This window comes from Piliocolobus tephrosceles, chromosome 10 (genome assembly GCF_002776525.5).
Source record: "Piliocolobus tephrosceles isolate RC106 chromosome 10, ASM277652v3, whole genome shotgun sequence".
Classification (NCBI taxonomy): Eukaryota; Metazoa; Chordata; class Mammalia; order Primates; family Cercopithecidae; genus Piliocolobus; species Piliocolobus tephrosceles.
Window position 1 is genome coordinate 38412899 of NC_045443.1, and position 23178 is coordinate 38436076.

The 23178-nt window shown below is 37.4% G+C and overlaps 1 protein-coding gene across 2 annotated transcripts in view; it reads left to right on the forward strand.

Moving 5' to 3' along the window:
• Positions 1 to 18892, forward strand: part of PDZRN4 (PDZ domain containing ring finger 4) — a 415845-nt gene extending 396953 nt beyond the window's left edge. For both annotated transcript variants that reach the window (XM_023182830.2, XM_023182831.1), the window contains 3 exons: positions 7934 to 8035; positions 12203 to 12319; positions 16660 to 18892. In XM_023182830.2, coding sequence (XP_023038598.1) covers positions 7934 to 8035; positions 12203 to 12319; positions 16660 to 18183 — 1743 coding nt within the window. In that variant the 3' untranslated portion in view covers positions 18184 to 18892. The remainder of the gene's footprint in view (positions 1 to 7933; positions 8036 to 12202; positions 12320 to 16659) is intronic.
• The last annotated feature ends 4286 nt before the right edge of the window (positions 18893 to 23178 follow it).

Below are 23178 nucleotides of genomic sequence, written 5' to 3' on the forward strand. Positions count from 1 at the left end.
GGGCTGGAGTACAGTGGCACAATCTCTGCTCACTGCAAGCTCCGCCTCCTGGGTTCACGCCATTCTCCTGCCTCAGCCTTCCGAGTAGCTGGAACTACAGGTGCCCGCCACCAGACCCGGCTAATTTTTTATATTTTTAGTAGAGATGGGGTTTCACCATGTCAGCCAGGATGGTCTCGATCTCCTGATCTCGTGATCCACCCACCTTGGCCTCCCAAAGTGCTGGGATTATAGGCGTGAGCCACCGCGCCCAGCTTATTTTGTTTCTTGTAAACCGTTGAGAAAAAAATTTGTCTTTGCTTTTGGATAGTAACATCTACAAAAGCAAAAAAAAAAAAAAAAATGCTATCATTTAAAACTTATTAAGGATGGTGTGATTTATTAAGAGTGATTAGCTAATAATTAGTGACTCAGATCCCATCTCTGGAGTCAAATTTGACTTCTCTTCCAGCTTGCTTGGCACATTGCGTAACCTCCTCTCATCCTAAGCTTTATTTCCTCATCTTAAAAAAAAATGGTAATAATAACCTATTATTGTTGTGAAGGTGAAATGAGATTATGCACGCAATATGCTTAACACAGTGCATAAGTACTTAATAAATATTAATGGCTATTATTACTAGCAGTGGCAGTTATTGCTGCCTTTTCCAGAATAAATTAAGTGAACATGGATCTAGATGTTCCTTTGCTATATGAAAGTCTAGAAGTTTGAAGAAGTTTCAACTACAGTCATGCGTCACTTAATATGTTCTGAGAAATGTCATTAGATGATTTTCCAGTTGTGCAAACATTGGAGAGTGTACTTACACGACCTAGATGGCACAGCTTACTACATACACACCTAGGCTGGCTGGCATAGCCTATTGCTCCTAGGTTACAAACCTGTACAGCATTTTACTGCACTAAATACTGTAGGTAATTGTGACACAATGATAAGTCTTTATGTATCTAAACATAGAAAAGGTACAGTAAAAGCAAGGTATTATAATTTTATGGGTCCACTGACTTATCTGTGGTCCATTGTTGACTGAAAAGTTATTGTGTAGTGTACTACTGTATTTACTAATGAGTTGCTGGGAGATGAAGGAGAATGTGTTTTATTCCCCACTTGGAAATGTGAAAACATAGAGACTGATTACATTTCAGCTTTACGCGAGAGATTGTAAGCAGACTGTAGGAGGGATGTGAGGCTGGAAAGAGAGTTTTAGGCCAAATCAGGAATAGCTGAAAGCCTGTTTCTATCCTAAATCTGCCTTCACCTGCTTGCTCTCTCCTTTCTGAGTCCTCTCCCATAAAGAATGGCTGCAGGGGCCAGGCCCGGTCGCTCATGCCTGTAATCCCAGCACTTTGGGAGGCCAAGGCAGGCAGATCACCTGAGGTTAAGAGTTTGAGATCAGCCTGACCAACATGGTGAAACCCCGTCTCTATTAAAAGATACAAAAACTAGCCAGGCATGGTGGCAGGCACCTGTAATCCAACCTACTCGGGAGACCGAGGCAGGAGAATCGCTTGAACCCGGGAGACGGAGGTTGCAGTGAGCCAAGATGGCACCATTGTACTCCAGCCTGGATGACAGAGTGAAACACTGTCTCAAAAAAACAAGAATGGCTGCAGGGAGACACACAAGCTCCCCAGCTCCTGTAAACAGATCAACCCCAAGATAAGACCAGAGGTCCTTTGGGATGGAATTTCACTGCTGATCACAACTGTGAAACAGAGAAGAGGACTTGAATGATAAATCCAGGGAGCGATAAGTTGTTAAAACGTCACTGCCACAGTTCCAGAGCTCCTATTTCTCCTTGTTGGATACAGACCCCTGGAGAGTGTTTTTTTTTTGGATTCCACATTTTGGAATCTGAAAACCAGGGCTTCAAATATAGACAAGGTGTTGTCCCAGCATTTGGAGCATGCCGTCTCTGTTTAGGAAGACAGCAGCATACACAGATGATTACAGTACAGCGTGACACTCGTGGTAACATTGCCTGCGCTGCCTGGCACATGTCCTGCCCAGCCTTCTGCAGCTCTCTCCCTTGTTCAGGACAACACTCATGGAATCACACCACGTCCTCACCGCCTGTTCTTCCTCTAGCTAGATAGTGTAGAGCTCCTTTTTCACCATGGACCTGCTAAGGCTCCAAACGGGAAAGAATACAAAGTGTGAATTAATGATCGTTTGGGGTCCCACTAGTTATCAGAAAACCTCGAGTATATAATTTCTCCTTCCATGAGCTCCCTAAATAGTGATCTACAGTAAACAAAACAGAGCTATGTCTGTCATACATGGGGGAAGGAAAAGTGAACCAGGAAGCCAAGACATAGTCTTGTTGGCCACCACATTTCTGTCATCTTTAATACATGCACATGAATAAATCAATGAATGAAACCAGGGTATTCAGTGGAGAGAATGATAGGATAGATGAGTAACATCTGTTGGAAAGCTTTGCTTGTATAGCCTCCTCAAGAAATTTAAGGGACTATTTTCATGTATCATCCAGATAACAAAAGCTTCAAAAGTGTTTTACTATTTTTTAAATGTTGAAATAATTTTAAATGTATTGTTCACCTTGTTAACATCTCCAGTAAAATATACTGAAAATAATGTAATCTTTTGATGCTCAGAGCCATGTTACACCCAGCATTCATTCCACAATGCTATAATAGAGTAAAATGCTCAGTGATTGGAAAGTCTGGAAAATCTGTGCCCCAACATGAAATGACCTTGTCTGGATACATTTGCAGATGCATTAGGTCTATATTGTGTCATTTTTCTTACTCCTCCCTTGCTGTTGCCAGCTGGCAGTTCTTCCTCTTGCCATCTACTTCACATCCCATACTTCCTACTGTACCTGGCTCCCTTCTTAGTTCCCAGCTAACCACTCTTCCGTAGGCTAGATACACAAATACAGTTATTAAAATTTCATTCATTTGTTCTGTGGGTATAGTTGGATAGAAATAAAGTGCATGTGTTTCCATACATGCATACTGTATGCTATGACACTTCCAAATCCTTAGGGATATTGTGGGCAGATAAGTTTTTAGAGAAAATACCTGCTAGATAATAAAGCATTCCTTAATGGTCTAGGTTCACTAAGGAAACAATAGCAGGACGTTAAAGTGCTGTTTTCTGCCTGATTACTTTATATGCTGTGACAAACATGTCACACTTAATACATGTCCCAGTAAAAAAACCTAGAATACAATTCTGTCTGCACACATAGGAAACAAAGAGTCTTAAGGGTGATTATGAAATTATATTAAGTAAAACTCTGACAAAATTGTACCCAGAGACAAATAGCTCCCTTATGGTTGATGAGGAGATTATGGGATACCCTGTAATGAGCAGTTAATGACTCCTTTCCCAGAGAGATGAGAATGGGAAAAACAGAGGATTTGCCTCTTATCCTTAAAGTTTCTCGGATGGCTTTTATTTAAATGAATCCCTTTAGAGCAATTGTGATTTTAATTTTCTGTTCATTTGACCTAAGTAAAGTATGTCAATGGCCCTGCCCTCATTGTGTAGCCAAACTTTTCTTAATGTAGCATACCATGGTTCTGTAGGTGACCTCACCCAGTGACATCTCACTCACACACACACATACACACACACACGTGCACTCACACAAAGGGGATTGTTATACAGTAGGGACTGTGCAGAAGAGAAACCAGAAACCAACTTCCTGAGAATAGTTGTGGTTCTACTGTGTTTTTAGTCTGCAAGGAAAGTTCTTCTTTTTCTTTCCTTCACAGTTCTGTCTGCTGTGTCATTTCCAGGAACTTATATCAAATGTCTCCAGGAATTAATCTGAGTACATTCTCTCACACAATTTCAGTGCTGAATATGGCATTTCCGAGTCAGATAACAAGAGTAAAAGACCACATATGTGACCAGCTTTCCAAGGAGTTTCCAAAGAGGCAATGCTATATTCTCCTTTTCTTCTTGGGATGGTAAACCTGTGATATTCCATGTAAGCAGCCTGATCTTACAAAAAAAACTTACAAAAGCTCAATCATGTTCCTAAGGATGACTTCCTGACAAACTTTACAAGAACTCAAACAGTGAAACAACAGGACTTCTAATGGGCTCTCTCTTCATTTCTGTTCTACACATAAACTGGTTGATATGGTTTGGCTATGTCCCCGCCCAAATCTCATCTTGAATTGTAGTTCCCATAATCTCTGTGTGTCATGGGAGGGACGCAGTGATAGGTAATTGAATCATGGGGGCAGTTACTCCCATGCTGTTCTCCTCATAGTGAGTGAGTTCTTGCAAGATCTGACGGTTTTATAAGGGACTTTTTTTCCCTTTGTTCGGCACTCATTCTCTCTCCTGCCACCCTGTGAAGAGGTGCCTTCTTCCATGATTGTAAGTTTCCTGAGGCCTCCCCAGCCTTGCAGAACTGTGAACCAATTAATCCTCTTTTCTTTATAAATTACCCAGTCTCAGGTATTTCCTTATTGCAGCGTGAGAACAAACTAATACCCTAGTTCTCTTATTCTTTTACTTTCTTCCCTTTGGATATTTCCCCCCTATTTCTGTTCTTTCCACATCTATGTCTCTATACTTTGATCACCTCCTTTGTCTCCATACTAAAATATAAACACATTTGAAATAAATATTTTCTTATTGCCTAAGATTCTTGAGTTTTCCTAAGAAATTCCATTGATGGTTCAATGTCAAGAATTTGAGTTGCCCACCTACCTCTGGTACAATAATAGAAAAAACCTAGATATTGGTATATGGAAGAGAAAAGCTATATTACATCTCATTTCTAAGCTTTTAGGACTTTACACACACACACATACAAAACACACTCATACCAAGATACAGGAGATTGGGCCTACAGTGAGATTTTGAAAGATCTATCCATATAAGTACCACAGATCTCTTCTTAGCCAAGGCAATATCCATTCTGAAACTAACATTTACATATGGCCATGTACAGAAAATGAGACAGTTATGTTAACAAAACCTACCTGCTGTCTTTCCCTTGGTTCTCTTTCCCTCTGTTTTCCTAAAGTGGAAGTCCTCCATTAAGCTATGTGACATAACTACTCATCTGTCTCCCTCCCTTATTGCTGGGTCCTCCACTTTCATGTTTGTCTGGTATTTTCCCGGTGCAGCAGGCTGCATTCCCACAAACAATCCTGTAACTATAAGCCATTATTTCAGGACCAAGACCAACCGAAGGTTGAAAACTCGATCTGATTCTGTTCCTCAATTCTTTTCATTCCTTGAGAGGAATCTTTGCTGAAACCCATGGCTACATTTCTTGCCCCAGTATTAGTTTGGGTATAAAACTAATGTCCTAAGTACAATAGCATCTATCAAGTGGTTGGCTAAAGTGTGGCACTTATTTTCTAAAAGAAATAATAAATTACATTTTAATGTCAGGTTTCTGTGGCAGTGATTTCATCCCAGGTACGATCCTGAAGGTAGAAGTGTTTCTGCAAGAAATGATCTGTTGCCCCAAAATAAGAACTAATTGTTGCCAGGACCAGAGAACATAGCTCGGGTCATAATGAGTTCTCAGGGGAGAGAGATGAATACCAACTATAAAGAAACTAAAAGACAAGCAACCACATTGTTTCCTTATGGTCCTCTAAGAGTTAGAAATACATATGAGGTAGATATCTTTTAAAATAAAACCATGTTTACTACTATGCATTTAATTACTTTCCATAAATTTCACTCTATTTGCTTTACTTAGTACAAAAGAGACTTGTCTTTACTAAGGATTAAAATATAAATGATGATAATAATAACAACAATAACAATAACATCAACAGTAATATTTGCCAACATTGAAGACTTTCTATGTACCAGGTGCTATTTAAGATTTTTACTTATATCGACTCATGTAATCCTTATAAAGACCCTCTGGGCAAGGCACTATTATTATATGCATTTTAAGATAGCAAACATAATAGCAGCATTAGACTAACATGAATAAGTATTTAGATTAATGGTAAGTGAAATTCAGATGAAGAATGAGGAAATATATATATATGTATATAGTCGAGTGGAAACCAGGAAAAAAAGAAGTGAGAAGTATATTTCAAACAGAAACGATGAAGATAAGCTGTGTAAGATCACCCAATTCAATTCTCTCAGGATCAGATGTGCCTGTAGTGGAGAGGAGATGAATAAACAGGTTCATGTTTGACAGACAAATAGATGCATTGCAAATATATTACTAAGAATTACCATGAAACAGACATAAGCCCTCAAAGTGCAAATAGAGTAAATACTGCAAAGTCATTATTTTAAAACTACACTTAAGAGAGGGTAGGGGAGGTATAGTGGAATCCACCACTGCCAATTTATCTTTATTTGAGAAAAAAAGCCTTGGAGTTAGTACACACATACTTTTCCAGAGATATTTATGACAAACCACAACATATCCTTCCCGGTCATTCTTTCCCATTGTGGAATCATAGTTTCTATTTCCTAATTTAATGAGTTTTATTTGTGAATTGCAAAAACAAATGGGGAATGCATGTGAAACTTACAACAACTGAATTTCCTTTCTGTGTATACAAGTGAGAAATGACAGTGATTAGAGTAAGAAAACACAACTTGTACCCATATATATATATTTTACTATTATTGCCTGCTTTCTTTGCACTAAATACATATAAGAGTGTAGGAATAAGGATTATTTATTATGGTCCAAAGTTGAAATTCCTGGGCTTGTTTTCAGATAATTATGTCTGTCCTCATGTATAAGCCAGAAACCCAGAGACCTATGAGGAGAAAAACCTCAATAGTTTACTCTATGCTTTTAAGCAGAAGTCCTTAGTGAAAGACATTAGATTAATTATTGAAAAAGGAATGGTCAGTGCTGCCACATTTTCCATCTGTTTAATTTATTCAAGTAATTAATACTATTTTAGACAGAATTACTTGACGTCTTTAGTTGGAAATTCTTTCCACATTATTTGATTACATATATGGATCAAAAATCTTATTGTCTCTATGGAGTTAGTAATCAATAAAAGAAAATAATCATTAAATATCCAAAGGAAAACGTTTTGTCAATTAAGAGCTAAATATATTTGCATATGAAAATGTGGTTAAAAAAAGAAACTTTACAAATCTTATTTACTCTTTCTTTAGAACTTAGAAAAAGTAAGAAGATATATTTCTAATGCCACTGGAATCTTTTCCGTGAAATCTAAAGTTTACTCAAGCTTGGTTTCTTTCACTCATCATTACTTTAAAAATTCAATTTTACTCTATGTTAATTTTTTAAAAAAATTTAAAAGTTATTTAAAAGATGGGTCTGAAGATATTTCATTAGTTTTATGCTTTAGGAAATGGATAAATATTAGAAGGGAAGTACAGTATTGATGAGAATGTTACTTTACTTTGATCAGTTAAACACTGAGATTTATCCTGACGATGATGTTTGGGCAACTGAGTCAGACCCACACACAAATATGAAATGATTAAATAAAAATGCAATCAGCAGTGGCCTGGGAGCATTGCCTGGTGAGAGATAATACTGCAGCTCTCTAATTGGCTCGCAGCGAGCGTGCAGGATGACGGATTTCAGTTGTGGTATTGCCAGTCCTTCTTCCCCCAGCACTATTATCTCACAGTGACACTTCCATTACTCTGAGCGAAGAAAGATGAACGTCACCTGTCAGGAGCTGGTTAATTGTGTTGCTAGATGTATGTTGCCAGGGCGCAGGTTGGACATTTATGAACATAACTGCTTCCTCTGATGTCCGCCATCCTTCAGGGATCGATATGGCTCTTACAGTAAGCGCGTAATTGAGTGAAGGCACTTTGTGCTGAGGGGCTGAAGATGAGCCCATTGTGTGAGCTTCATTGTCCATACATTTACCATAAATGAGCTGATATTTGCCATTTATTGTGTGCAGCATTGTGGAAATGGAAACTAATGTGCCACTCTCATTTGTTTTCTAGATAAATGGGGAAGATGTCCAGAATCGAGAAGAAGCCGTGGCCTTGCTGTCTAACGATGAGTGTAAGAGAATCGTGCTGCTTGTTGCAAGGCCAGAGATTCAGGTCAGAACAGAGATCAGAAGTCTTGAGACTGAACTTTATATTCATTGAATTCACTGAGTGTAAATTCGTGAATGAATTTATATTCATTATCTGCTATTCTCTATTAAATCATTATCATGGTTATCTCTCCCCACATAACCCACCAGATGGCCTATGTGGGAGCGAATTTTTAAAATGCATATGAAAGCAATTAAGGTATACAAAATACAGTGAAGACTCATCTTTCCTAACTTATCAAAAATATTATACATTAAAGACTTCTTTATATTGCTCCATAGAGTGGCAGCTAAATATCCCTTTTAAGAGGGGAAAAGCATACCAAATTGAATTGTGATTCTCTCCTTCAATTTTCCAGTTACTTAAATAAATACTCAAATGAAAAATGGCTGTATAGATCCTTTTAATTCTGTGTGAATCCTTGCTTTAGGTTTCCATCTGAAAATACTTAAATGGCATATGAAGGTCTCTTGGAAGAATCTCCATGAGAGAAACACTAGCCTATCTAGTCATCAACTTAAATCTTTTTAGAATAACTTTATCAATTCGAATGTCTTGTATAGCATGATCTGGTTCCATGTATATTAAGTGAATTTTTTCCAAGTTTAGCGTGATCAAAACAATTTTCCAGCCAAAAGCAAACTGATAGCTTCTAAATAAATTTTTTAGATCTTTAAGGAAGAAGATGTCATGAAAGTAAAGGAAAGGTAATGGTGGAAGAAAAGTACTATTGGGGCTTCCTTTTATATCCTTTTCATCTCCTACCACAAGGCAGAAGGGACAATACATTGTCACCAGTCTATCCATCGGTCAGTAGTTTGAGTAAAGTTAGTCATATCGCCATTTGTCTCCTTGGTTATTGATCTGATATTTTTCAGACTCAGTAACTACATGCTGTCTATAAATTACATTGAGTAAGTGTATTTCAGTGTCAGACTGAATCTCGACTTGAATATAATGGTTATAAAGGATCACCCTTTCCGCATATATTTCCTTTATGCCCTTGCCCATTCTAAATGGTTCCCATAAAGTCTGCTATAGCCTGGGGCAGAGTAAACTTACACACCTGAGGTCTTAGGAGTGGGGAAACAAGCCCACACAACGCCCATCCTGCCTATATGGGAGTGAATTTTTAAATGCATATGAAATTATACCAATTATCTGGAAATTTCTCAACCCAGTTATCTCACTGCCCCCATTTTCTTCAAAAAAGAACATAATAAAGGGACTAAATGCATATTAGTGAAATTTATGATAAATTGAAGTTGCCATCTCTATTGTAGAGAAGATATTTTTATGTTATAATGTGGTTTCCCTGCCCTTTCCATGTAACTGCTAGAGAACCTCATTAATTTAGAACTAAGCATTTCCTTAAACTATGCCACATAGTGGCCATAATGGGCTGTAGAAATAATAGAAATTAATGACATAAGACCAGATCCTGTTAATCTTTGATGGAATACATACGCTGGGCAGAACCAGTGGAAAATTTGAATATCTGGCTACACTTCTGACTTTTTCCTCCAAAAGAGTCAATGCTGAAGGATGAAATTTCAAATGAGACTTCCTTTTCCACACTTGATGAAAGATGGTTGTCTGACTCCATAGGATGCTGTCCTGCCTGTCAAAATTACAATCTGCATTAGCACCTTGATCCTGAAGAAACCTTCACACCACTGGAAGGAAGCTAATTGCCTATAGAAAAAAAAAAAAAAACAGATTTCCAGGGAAATCAGGAAAAGAAATACATTTTAATATCATACTTTAAAAATGTAATTTAATCAGTGCATGCTATAAAGTGGCCAAAAAAAAAACACTAAAAAAATCTTGTTTTTATATCACCCATATTTTTTCATTGAACTCATTTTATCTCTTGTTTTTTTTTTTTTTTTTTTTTTTTTTTTTTTTTTTTTTTTTTGGCATGTGTATTTTATTCAGGGAGAATGTGGAAGCTTTTTGTGTGCTTTTTCTAGCTTTTATTTTAAATTTTTAATGTTTCAAATACTCTCTAGATTCTTGGAAATGATCTACAGAGTTGCTAGGGGCAGTATTGTGCATCTGTGCAATATTTTAAAATAACTCATTTTCCTCATTTCCTGTCAACTCTCTTTCATTTTCTGCCCATTTTCTTCCAGAGGCCATTAAAGATATTGCTTTTCTGTCCTATTTCCCACAGGACACTGGGGCAGAGAGGATTCTCATAAGAACTTGTAGCCATACTTTTGAGACAGTATAGGTTGTTCCTTTCTCTGAGATGCCACATGTGGCCCCCTTTGGTGCAGATAGATCCCCACTCTTAGTAATGGCAATCCCTCTTTTTCCTCATCTCAGCTCAAGGGAGATGTCTGTCTCTGCCATTACATTAGACTCAGACTATGGTGAATGCACAGCTAGGTAGAAAGGGGAAAATAGGAGAGAGGAAGGAAGTGAGCGAGAAGAATCTCCCTTTGCTAATTGGGCTGTGTGCACCTCCAGCCTGAAAGAAAGCCTTATCAAAACAGACATATAATGACTATGGCTAGCAACTCAGGAATCTACTGGATTACTCAATGAGAAAAGAGTTACAGGGAATCATTAATTTTGACCATTTTCTCTTTATTTTCCCCACCACTTCATTTAATCCTCAAAAGACTCTGTTTCATCATTCACTATATCAGTGTCAGAAAATACTTTATTTTGACCTAAAGAAAAATTCCTTGATGTGTTTGAGAAAAGTAAGCACTCCCCATTTTAAGTAATTTTTTATGAGGCCTGGCATTTGTAGCTTTATGATACTTGAAAAAGATTAAAGAATGTAAAATTTGAACACTTATCAATTGGACCGAATTTACATTTTTAGTTGGCATAATTATCATAGCTCATCTGCATATCAAAGTCATAGGCATTTGATCAACTTATTCAGGCCACATTAAGATAAACAAGGATGAACAAAAGTGCCAGCACTTTGGGCCCCAGTTAAATTTGAAGTTCTACATGGCCTTTAATAGATATTATAAAATCTATGATTTGCCTGCATATTAATAAAGATGATACATATATGCTAATACCTCTTTTGGTGCAGCTTAATGTCCTTTCCAGTTTGTTTTTAAGTTGTAGAAGTTCAGTTATGTTTAAAAGCTTATTTTGCCAGTTCACTGGTGGTGAAAATATCTCAAACTATTATCCATGTTTGCTCACTAGAATGCTGCTATTTCTTTGTACAGAGTGATGCAGAGTTTTGACAATAATCCAGTTAATTTAATCAGCATAGACAGCTAATTTATGTAATCCAGCTCCAAAAATCCACTTTGAGGCAAATTATCTGTACTGTCAACATTGATCATATTAGCCAGGTAACCACCAGTTTTCCACTTCACTTTGTATTGAAAAGCCGAAGGGATTTGTTCAGTTTAATTTGCGTTAAGAGTCCTACAAGAATACTTGTTTACAGCACCCATAAACAAAACCCTGCATGCCCCACACCACTCCACCACCCTTAAATGTCACATCCACTGTGGTGCTTTTCCTATAAAATTGGGCCTGAAAACGAATTAAAATAGACATGGAGTGACATTGCTTTTCTTTCCTTTCCTTTTTTTTTTTTTTTTTTTTTGAGAAGAATAACTTCTTAGAATTTTCCATCCTTTACAGGCAAAATAAATGTTGTCTACAGATTCTTTTGTGGCAAGCAGCCATCTTGTTAATATGGGAGCCCACCTAAAAAGAAAAAAGCAGGATGAGGATAGCATGAGCGTATGCGGGGCACTTTGTATGCAGTCTCATTGGGGGTTGTTGTTAAAGAAAAAAGCCCAATTGTCTCATAGCCCTATTAGTAGCATGGCAGTCCTTTTAACACGGGACTGTTGGAGGTAATGAGCATGACAGCTGTGGATTATGCAGGATGCTTTTCATACATTTTGAAAGAAGGTAATGTTCTGTGCTGTGAGATTTACTTGGTTTTGAGAGAAAATCTGTAGCCCTGTTTCAGGAAAGGATAAAAGGCATAAGAGTCCAATTTTTTTTTTTTTATCACCTTTTCTTCTTTCTGAGAGGTGAACCATGGGAGGCTGGTATTCTGAAGACAATCATTATGATAAAAGGAACTCATCGGGCACCGGCCATTTAAGTTTACTCTATTTTACCATGAGTTCTCACTAACATGATATAATGTACTAATGTATTCTTTTGCAGCTAGATGAAGGCTGGCTGGAAGATGAAAGGAATGAATTCTTAGAGGAGTTAAACTTGGAGATGTTGGAAGAAGAGCATAGTGAAGCAATGCAGCCCACTGCCAATGAGGTGGAGCAGGTACGGCCAACAATTTGAACTACATGATTTGAGATGTTGCTTGTTCTTTTTAAATGTGTAACCATAAATGGAGACGAAAACAAAATCAAAGGGTTTAATCAAACATCTCTGTCATGGTAATTTTTTAGAGCAAATGATCATCTCAAATGAAGCAGAGGGAATAAATAAAATGATTTTCCATTAAGAATATTTCCAGTTTGGGAAGCTTGGGGACCATTGTGAATACAGTACAGTAGTATTCAAATATTGACCCTGGCACTACTTCAAACTCACTGCAGAAATTTCAGAGTAAAAAATATGTGTTGCTTCTCAATATGGCAGCTGAAAAGAAACTGAGGTAGCCTCCCCAACAAGTAATTTTTTTTTTACTTTAAAATATTAATGTATCTATTTGAATACTTAGGCTATCACTATAGGATGAAGATGACATGATGTAAACCATCAGTTTTATTTGCATACTTGATGGCGTGATTACACCTGTATATTCTGAATAATCATAGAGATTGTCCTTGGTCTTATGGCTGCTGTTGACACATTTCCCATAGCATAACTTGTGCAACATTTCTCATAGCATAGTTTGAGATTATTGACATCCTTTTGCCTTGAAGTCACATATTCATTCAACTAAAAACTTTGAACTCCTAATATACTCCAAGCACCCTATTTGAAACTGAGAACACAAAGAAAAATGAGCAGAACTGCTGTCACTAATGGATTCATAATAAGTAAAAGATCACAGTGTGATTATTATATTATTTTTATTGTCGTTTTCCCATTTTACAAAAACAAGTTCAATATATTCTAGATTTTTTATGTTACACTCATGTCATTTATCTGCCTGATATAATTTTGTTTTCAGTTTACAGATTTGTTTAATTATCTTCCTATTCTCAACATTATTATATGTATTGTATTTATATATACATATAATATTTAAATATATATATAATATTTAAATATATATATATTTTAAGATGGAATCTTGCTCTGTCACTCAGGCTGTAGTGTGGTGGCACAATCTTGGCTCACTGGAACCTCCACCTTCCAGGTTCAATTGATTCTCCTGCCTCAGCCTCATGAGTAGCTGGGATTATAGGGACCACCATACCCAGCTAATTTTTGTATTTTTAATAGAGACGTGGTTTCACCATGTTGGTCAGACTGGTCTCAAACTCTGACCTCGTGATCCACCGTCCTCAGCCTCCCAAAGTGCTGGGATTACAGGCATGAGCCACTGCGCCCAGCCTTTTTTTTTTTCTTTTTAAAGATAGAGTCTCACTCTGTCGCCCAGGCTGGAGTGCAGTGACACAATCTCAGCTCACTGCAACCTCTGCCTCCTGGGCTCAAGCGATTCTCCAGCCTTAGCCTCCTGAATAGCTGCAACTACAGGTGCACGCCATCATGCTCAGCTAATTTTTGTATTTTTAGTAGAGATGGGGTTTCACCAAATTGATCAGGCTGGTCTTGAACTCCTGACCTCAAGTGCTCCACCAACCTCAGCTTCTGAAAGTGCTGGGATTACAGGGCCCCGCCACCACACCCAGCTAATTTTTGAATTTTATTAGAGATGGGGTTTCACTATGTTGACCAGGCTGGTCTCGAACTCCTGACCTCAAGTGCTCCACCAGCATTGACCTCCCAAAGTGCTGGGATTACAGGAATGAGCCACTGCACCTGGCCTCAACATTAATTTTTAACACATCCTAAAAGATGATAATTTTTTTGAAAATCTTGACAGGCTTAGAAACATGCAGCACAAACATTCTATTACTTTACCATGCTGAATAATGAAATATTCAGCTTGCTAACATCCCATAACAGAAATGTGTATGTGTGTGCACATGTCCACATATTAAATACATAATTAGATTGCACAGTATAGCATCAACATAGTCATATGTGATATACTCATTTGCTCATCATATGGAGTTTGGCCACTCCACAAACAGAAGTTCATGCTCACAAGTAATATCGCTACTGTGGTAACTGCCTTTCAATATAGGTAGGACAGATTAAAATTTTTATGTATAACTTCAACACTGGCCTCAAATAAAGATATTTTTGGTGGCAGCTGCTGGTTACAAGCGAGAAAGTCTTTGCTCCAGGCCTTTTTTTTCTTAGATACAAAATGTGACCTGATACTGAATTGACAGGAGGATGTTGGAATAAGGCAAGCAGGGAGAAATCCTGTCCAGGAAAAGTGATATGGTGTCAAATGCTGCCTACTCATCAGAGGTAATACAAATGTTAGGTCTTGTGAAGTAACACTAGATGTCCCTGAGGTTAGATTCTCATTGTGTGGAAATTTTTCTTCACCATGAAACGAAAAAAAATGATGAGAAGTACAGAAACCTTTAAAAATCCTTTGCCCTTATAAACAATAATACTACATTAGAAATGTCTAGGTAGAAACATTGCGTGTCACTATAATAATTCCATAGGGAAATGATAAATGATAGGGTAACATTGTATTAGAAACTAGGAATTCTAGGTTTGAGAATGGAAAACTCTTTTTATTTTCACAGTTGTTCATAGACTAATAACAAAGAAAAGGGGAAATTCAATTGAAAAAATAAAATACATACCCATATGTGAACCTACTTTATGGAAAGTTTCACTTTACATAGTATTCTTAGTATTATGAATCCTGTTACATTGTGCAACATCTCCAATAGCGTAATTTGTCATTATTATTTCATCTGCATGTGAAATAAGAAAAAAACTACTAGTCTTCTTGTATTTTTCAGCTCATGACAAGATATTAGAAAAATATAATTATAAATGACATGATGTATAAATTCAAATGCCCAGTATCAATAACATCCTTTGATAGTTATATGGTGTAGTACACAGATATTGCCATATTAAATACTATTGTCACCTTGTAAGTCACAGCCTAGGGATGCAGCAAGCTTTCCATTGTTAGTTACAGTTACTTATTATAATTTTTTTAATCAACAAGACATGTAAGATAAATCTCAGTGTATTTTCAACAAATGAAGGAACATATTCCAGGGAAAGATTGAGAGTCATAGAATAAACTGATACATGGTTGTGTTCTCGCCTCTTCAATTTATGTTACTTTTTTTCTGCCATTACTTTTGTGGAACAAAATAACAATTATCTAGAGATACCTTTTAGACTTCTTTTAGAATACCTTTTATCACCCGTTTCATCCTTATTTAGCACTAGCTGTTTGCTTGATTATATTTAATTATGTAATTACATCTGCTAGAGGGATGGAGCTAGCTCTATCTATCTATCTATCTATCTATCTATCTATCTATCTATCTAGTGAATAAACTTAGGCATGAGGCAGATATAATCTAGAAACTGCCTTATAGATTATCATGTGATGACTGATAGAGGTGAAAGTAACTTCACCATATTCCCAGAGAAAGAACTACGCATGCATCTTATTAGGACAATTACAGTTAATTGTTTTACTTGAAAGCCAAAAATTACCAGAGTCTCTCTCTCTCTCTCTCTCTCACACACACACACACACACTACATAAACATACATGGATACATATATACATATATGTGATATATATGTCAAAAATTATTTGATATTATGCCCATGTCTGGCAATCAGTGCTGTTCAAATTTTCATGGGACTGAATTTTTATTATTAATAGACTAAAACTTATCTTTGAAAAAAAATCCCTGGTTAAGAGTAGAAAAATTTTACACAACCCAAATGAGTCCTAAGACATTGTTGTTGCTTTTGAGAAACATGATTTAGAGTGCACTGAGGTCACAGCCCATGTATTCAAGAATATGGCATCCTGGACATATAAGAAATTCTGGCACTGGAAGATGAAGCTTTACCTCTGTCATTAATAACACAAATCTGTCACTAATAATCTGAATCCATCTGGGATTGAGCATCCTCCCCTATAGACAGCAATGTCCTAGACTCCAGTACATAATGTTAACTTATTCCTAGATCTCTGCGATGTTTGGCTTACCCATTGTCAGCATATTACTAAGCCAGTGATATATTACTAAACCACCTTCACCTCCCAAGTTTCCCAAGTAAGATAAAACCTAAAGAATCACTTATTTGAATGTATCCTGTCTTATTTATATCCAAGTGAATATCATAGCCATATTCAAGCAGCTTTTGTTTTCTTCATTTCTTGTATAAAAAGCTGTCATGAGCTAATTTCCTTTATTTCTAAAATTGTGATGGACCTTAAAGTAGAGCAATTTTCTAGGAGATGCAACTTTGCCAAGAAACATTGGTTTTCAAGCAAGATTTTTAATAACCAATGTCTTCCAAAATAATTAATTTTCTTTGTTCTTTCATTTTCTTTGTTCACATCATTTTCTTAGCCAAAAAAGCAAGAAGAAGAAGAAGGCACAACAGACACTGCAACATCCTCATCCAACAACCATGAGAAGGACAGTGGAGTAGGACGTACAGATGAAAGCTTGCGAAATGATGAGAGCTCAGAGCAGGAGAATGCAGCTGAGGACCCCAATAGCACATCTTTGAAGAGCAAGAGAGACCTGGGGCAGAGCCAAGACACTCTAGGAAGTGTTGAACTTCAGTACAATGAGAGCCTCGTGTCTGGTGAATACATTGACTCAGACTGCGTTGGCAACCAAGATGAGGACTGTGAAAGATTCAGGCAGCTCTTGGAGCTCAAATGCAAGATTCGAAATCATGGAGAGTATGACCTGTATTACTCGAGCAGCACAATTGAATGCAATCAAGGGGAGCAAGAGGGAGTGGAGCATGAGCTACAGTTGCTTAATGAAGAGCTGAGAAACATTGAGCTTGAGTGTCAGAATATCATGCAAGCTCACAGGCTCCAGAAAGTGACAGACCAGTATGGAGACATCTGGACATTGCATGATGGAGGATTCCGGAAGTACAACACCAGCATAGATATGCAAAGGGGAAAGCTGGACGACATTATGGAGCATCCAGAAAAGTCTGACAAGGACAGTTCTAGTGCTTACAACACAGCTGAGAGCTGCAGAAGTACTCCGCTCACCGTAGACCGTTCCCCTGACAGTTCCCTTCCAAGGATGATCAACCTCACCAATAAGAAAAACCTGAGAAGCACAATGGCAGCCACCCAGTCCTCTTCCGGACAGAGCAGTAAAGAGTCGACCTCCACTAAAGCCAAAACCACTCAGCAAGGCTGTAGCGCTGAAAGCAAGGAGATTTTGGAAGGCAGCAAGCTTCCTGATCAAGAGAAGGCAGACAGCGAACACATCCCTTACCTCTCTCCTTACCACAGCTCCTCATATAGGTATGCAAACATCCCAGCACACGCCCGGCATTATCAAAGCTACATGCAGTTAATTCAACAGAAATCTGCCGTCGAGTATGCTCAGAGTCAGCTCAGCTTGGTGAGCATGTGCAAGGAGTCTCAGAAGTGTTCAGAGCCCAAGATGGAATGGAAGGTGAAAATTAGGAGCGACGGGACACGGTACATCACAAAGAGACCCGTGCGAGACCGCATCCTGAGGGAACGTGCCTTAAAGATCAAGGAGGAGCGGAGTGGCATGACCACAGACGATGACACCATGAGCGAGATGAAAATGGGGCGCTACTGGAGCAAAGAGGAGAGAAAGCAGCACCTGCTTAGGGCCAAAGAGCAGCGCCGCCGCCGTGAGTTCATGATGCGCAGCCGGTTAGAGTGTCTCAAGGAGAGCCCTCAGAGTGGCAGTGAGGGCAAGAAGGAGATCAATATCATTGAACTGAGTCACAAAAAGATGATGAAGAAGAGAAATAGGAAAATTTTGGACAACTGGATGACAATCCAAGAATTGATGACCCATGGGGCCAAGTCTCCAGATGGCACGAGAGTCCATAATGCCTTCTTGTCGGTGACCACTGTATGACCGAATGAATGGAATGCATGTGACTGATTTTCAGAGGATGCTACCAGTTTCGGTAGAGTATGATTGCCTCGTTCAATGTGGCGTTTTTATATATATATTGTGACTCTTTATAGGTTAAATTTTTTGTAAGCAAAAAATACCTGGTAAATTTTCATTTGTTTTTCATATACTGGTAACTTCGTTTTGGCTGAGATCTTTCTTTTACTTGTGATATATTCATATTACTCGTTTATTAAAAAAATCAAAAACAAAAGGAAAGAAAACAAAAAAAAAACTTGCACAAAAATACTGAGGAGCCAATTAATTTCCTACTTCAATGTATCTAATGTAAGTGAAAATCTGGATTTATTTCTCTAGTTTACTTGTTTTCTACTTTAATAACACCTTAATGCCAAAACATTTCTATACTTGTTTCTTGGCATAATACATTTGAAATCAAACCTGTTCATAATAAATCATGTGCCACATCTTGTCTTACACATAAAAGCCACTGCTTTTTAACATCCCATTGTACATTTATCACATAAATGGTGCTAACATCTCATTGTACATTTAACACAAAAATGGCCATTGTCTTTGTCTCAGTAAAGTGTAGGTGGACAATCTCCCTGTGATATGTAGTGACATTGGTCATGTAGCTAGATAGCTAGATAATTGTGGTAATTGTGACAATTAAAGAGAAATAAATTATTGATTATCCTTCAGAAAAGTTATCAAGGAGTGTTTTATTTTCATTGTCCACTGTGGTTAACAGTTATAAATTCATTATATGTGTATACTACTTAGAAGACTCCTAATTGTGGATTATAAAATGTGCACATTTTCTATCACTTGTTTCCAATAAAGTTGTATTGAAACATTCCCTATAGATCACTGTGTCACATATGCCTACCAGGATTAAATTCAATAATATATGTATGGCATGTAACAGGTGCTAATTCAACATTCAGTAGCCATTAGTTCACGTTCCCCTTGCCTGCCACCCACTTTTAAGGGAAAGCCAAGAAAAATTTAGAGAATGTCATGGAGAGAGAGTATCAGTGAAGTGTCTGAGATTGTTTATAATGCTGCAACGTATGTTAGTCTGCTCTGGCTATCATAACATAATGCCATACTTAAACAACAGGAATTTATTTCTCATAGATCTCACTTTATTGCCAGGCTAGTCTCAAATACCTGGATTCATGCAATCCTTCCACTGAGGCCTTCCAAAGTGCTGAGATTACAGGTGTGAACCGCCATGCAGGGCATCAATTTTGTCATAGTTCTGAAGACTTTGAGTCAAGGTCAAATATACTGGGGGGTAGGGTTTCAACATATGAATTTTGGAGGAACACAATTCAGTCCATAGTACTATGTGCCTTTATTTAGTTGATAAACAAATTTTAATAATTTTAGGGAACCATATTTGCAAAAATCTCAGCATAGTCAAGTATAAATGCTTCATATGTCAGTTTATTAAAAGGTAAGATTATTAGATGACTAAACTTTTTAAATCCTGACTTTTTACCATATAAATATATAAACCATATTGCACGTCCATCATCATACCTCCAAAGCAAAAGACCAGATCAAACTATGTACATGCAAACATGAGTTCGATCAAATTTTCATTCAACTCAGCAGATTGTTTTAATGTAATGGATACACAACATCTGCTTACTTCTGAAGCTACTTTCCTGTTTAAAAACCTACGGTGGCTTCCTAAGAGCTCTAGAATCAGACTCCTATGCCTCTGCCCTCTATTCAAGGCCCTCCATTAACTTGTGGGCCTTGCCTATTGCTCTTCCTCTTTACATCTTCTCTGAGTTACTCCTGACTCCTTAGCAGCCTAATCATTTCCCTCAGGTTATCCTATGCTATCGTCCTATCTGGGGTTTCTGTGACAAATCCTACACCTCCCTTGGCATGGGATGACATATATTTCCTTTTTGGAGCCTCTTTTAATGACATCAGACTTTCTCAGCTATTTGGCATATACTATCATGCCTATTGCTTCACCCTGGAAACTGTATTCTTTTGTTATTGAATCACATACATAGAACTTATTGTCTTCCTGCATAGATTTGAAGTTCATAGAGGAAAGCCCTCATGATCCCCCTCTGTCTTTGTAAGCTGGCAGGATGCCATTTGAATAATAATGAATTTTAGTTGAGCTAAATTATTTTATGCATTTATCTCTCTCTTCCACATATTGGTCCTTTTGTTACTGTTTTCCTTGCTCTTCTACCTTTTCAAGTTCTTGTCTTTTGAAGGGCTATCACACAGATGAAAAGAAACTAATCTTATTTATATATAATGAAAAGCTGGACTCAAAAACTTTAAGATAGTGATAGTAATAGCAACCTAAGGCAACTGAAAATTTCATCACTTCTAATATGAGCTATTGTTAATTCAATGAATAAGACTGCTCCCAGAGCACCTAGAGAGCTAACTTTTGAGTACCTAGAGTTAACTTTTGAATCAGGTAAGAATGCCTGTCTATCTTAAGTGCTCAGTTCTTTCCAGATCTAATGCCTGCTGTTATTGTTTCTCCTCTTGAAACAACTAGGTTTAAATATTTCTTGCCTTTGAATTACTCCAATAGGTAATCTTCATTTGGAACCAACATGTAGATTTTTCCAGAAGAAACATGTACACATCTCACAGTATGCAGTTTCCAAAATTACCAGTTTAATTTTATTTTTATTAAGGCCCAGTGTGTTTGCCAATTGTTTACAAATGTGATGTTGGTGTTTTTCACGTCTGTGTTTATGTAGTTCTTCCAGAAATGTCTCTTTTTCAAAAATCAGCGAAAATATAAAAAGTGTCATGCTTTATCTTTCTACATAACATATCTTTGTGCTAAACTTTTTTTAAGTAAATGAATAATAAATCTGTTGCCCAGCAAAGAAAAATAATTGGTTATATGTGGGATATTTTATTTCAGCTCAGAAGAAATATGTGAATGTAAAGAGGAGAAATATTTTACTTGGGCTTATGAAATTTCATATTTATTATTGCTTTTATTACTCCAGATGTGACAAATCAGTGTTAGGATCTGATGAAGGAAAATGACAACAGGTTAATCAAAGAATCTAAAATGGAGCCAGGAGGCCATTTTAGCTTGAACCTCAGGCAAGCCGTGGATGGAGGTCACAACTTCCTGGCTGAACAATGGCCAAAGCATCTGCTGACTGCTTCCTGCTGAGCTCTGGAAGGTCCCTTACCACAGGCGGCCTTTTTAACTGTTAAAACCAGTCCCTTTAGATACAATCACACCAACTGTAGCAGTTGAAAAACAACTTTTGTAATCTCCTCCTCTCCTGATTCATCCTTTTTTCTTTAAAAGCTCCAGCATCTCTTTTGTTTTCCAGGGCACTTTGCAAAGTAACTTGGAAGCATTTCCTGGGCTGCAGTGGCTCAAATTTGGCTCAAATCAATTCTTTGTTGTTTAAGACATACGTCAGTTTTCTCTAGGTCCACAGATCCATATGTGAAGGACATAAGGGGGCAGAAAGCAATGTATGTTCAACGAGTATTTCTTCATTGTGTGCCATGAAGAAACCTATCGTTAGCATCATATTTTGTGCGGACTGTGTCTTTATGAATACATATTGTGGGTGAGGGAAAGCCTCCTCTAACATAGCCTTTCCACCTACATATTGAATTAATCTGTATCTTGTTGCCATGTCTCAATCTGCCACCTAAACTCGTCTGTCTATCCCTCCAATGAGCATCTCCTCTAAGCTTCAAATTCCTCATTTTGTCACGGTATCACCGTTCCCCTAGTGTCTCATGCTTATCACCTGAGCCTTCTTGGATTTCTCATTTAGCTGGTCAGTCACAATGAAAAGCATTGTTAATTTATCTTTAAAGTATGTCAGATTGTTTCTAACGGGCTTCAATCACCGATAGGCTAGATGGTCACTGTCTCATGCCTAATTACTTCAACAGGTCCTTAACTTTTCTCCCTGTACCCCTTTCCTGCCTATCTATATATAGCCACAACACTTGCCCTCCTAAACATCACTTTCCTCATTGTGCTTAGATACCTTCAAAGGTCTTTTCCTAAATATCAGACAAAAGCTGAGAACCTAAGATGGTCATTTTAGGATTTCATCATTTAAACTCAAACTATTTTTCCATTTGACCTCACACTTCTCTTCAAGAGGACTTCCAACTCAGACCTTGAGAAACCTGCCTTGAGTAGATGAGTAATCTGGTGCTCCTTCAAACTAACATTTTTGTATTCATTTTTTAGAGACAGGGTCTTGCTCTGTTGCCCAGGCTGGAATGCAGTGGTGCAATCATAGCTCACTGCAACCTCAGACTCAGGCTTACATGATCTTCCTGACTCAACACCCTGAGTAGTTGGGAATACAGGCATATGCCACCATACCTGACTAAATTTTTTTATTTTTTGTAGAGATATGGCTCTCACTGTGTTGCCCAGGCTGGTCTTGAACCAATTTGATTGGCCTCAAACAATCTTGCCACCTGGGCATCCCAAAGTGCTGATATTACAGGCATGAGCCACCATGGCCAGCCAGTATTATTTAAATTTTCATTAAAAGTTAATTAAATTTTCTATTCTGTTAATTTATTTTCTATCATTAATTAAGTTCCACTACATTCTTATTTCTATTAGTATGTTGTTAATATTATATACATATTATCAAATAATTTCCATTAATTTTCTAAGTTGAACACTGTAACAGGCTCATCAATGAATTCACTTTTTCTGAAAAAAAAGTTATAAAAACCATTTTCCCAGCAAATTATTTCCCACTTATCTGAAGTTTTCATCTTCTCTTGAATATTATTTTATTATTTTCTGAAATATATGTCTTTGGAAGTAGTCCAAAGTCTTTGAATATCCTCTAAAGGATATAAAATTTAGATAAAACAAATCATTCATTCCTATAACTATACAAGCCATGGTTTCAAAATTTCAGTGAACAGTAACTACAGGAAGCTACTGATAAAAGCAACTGACCAACATAGGTCACCTAC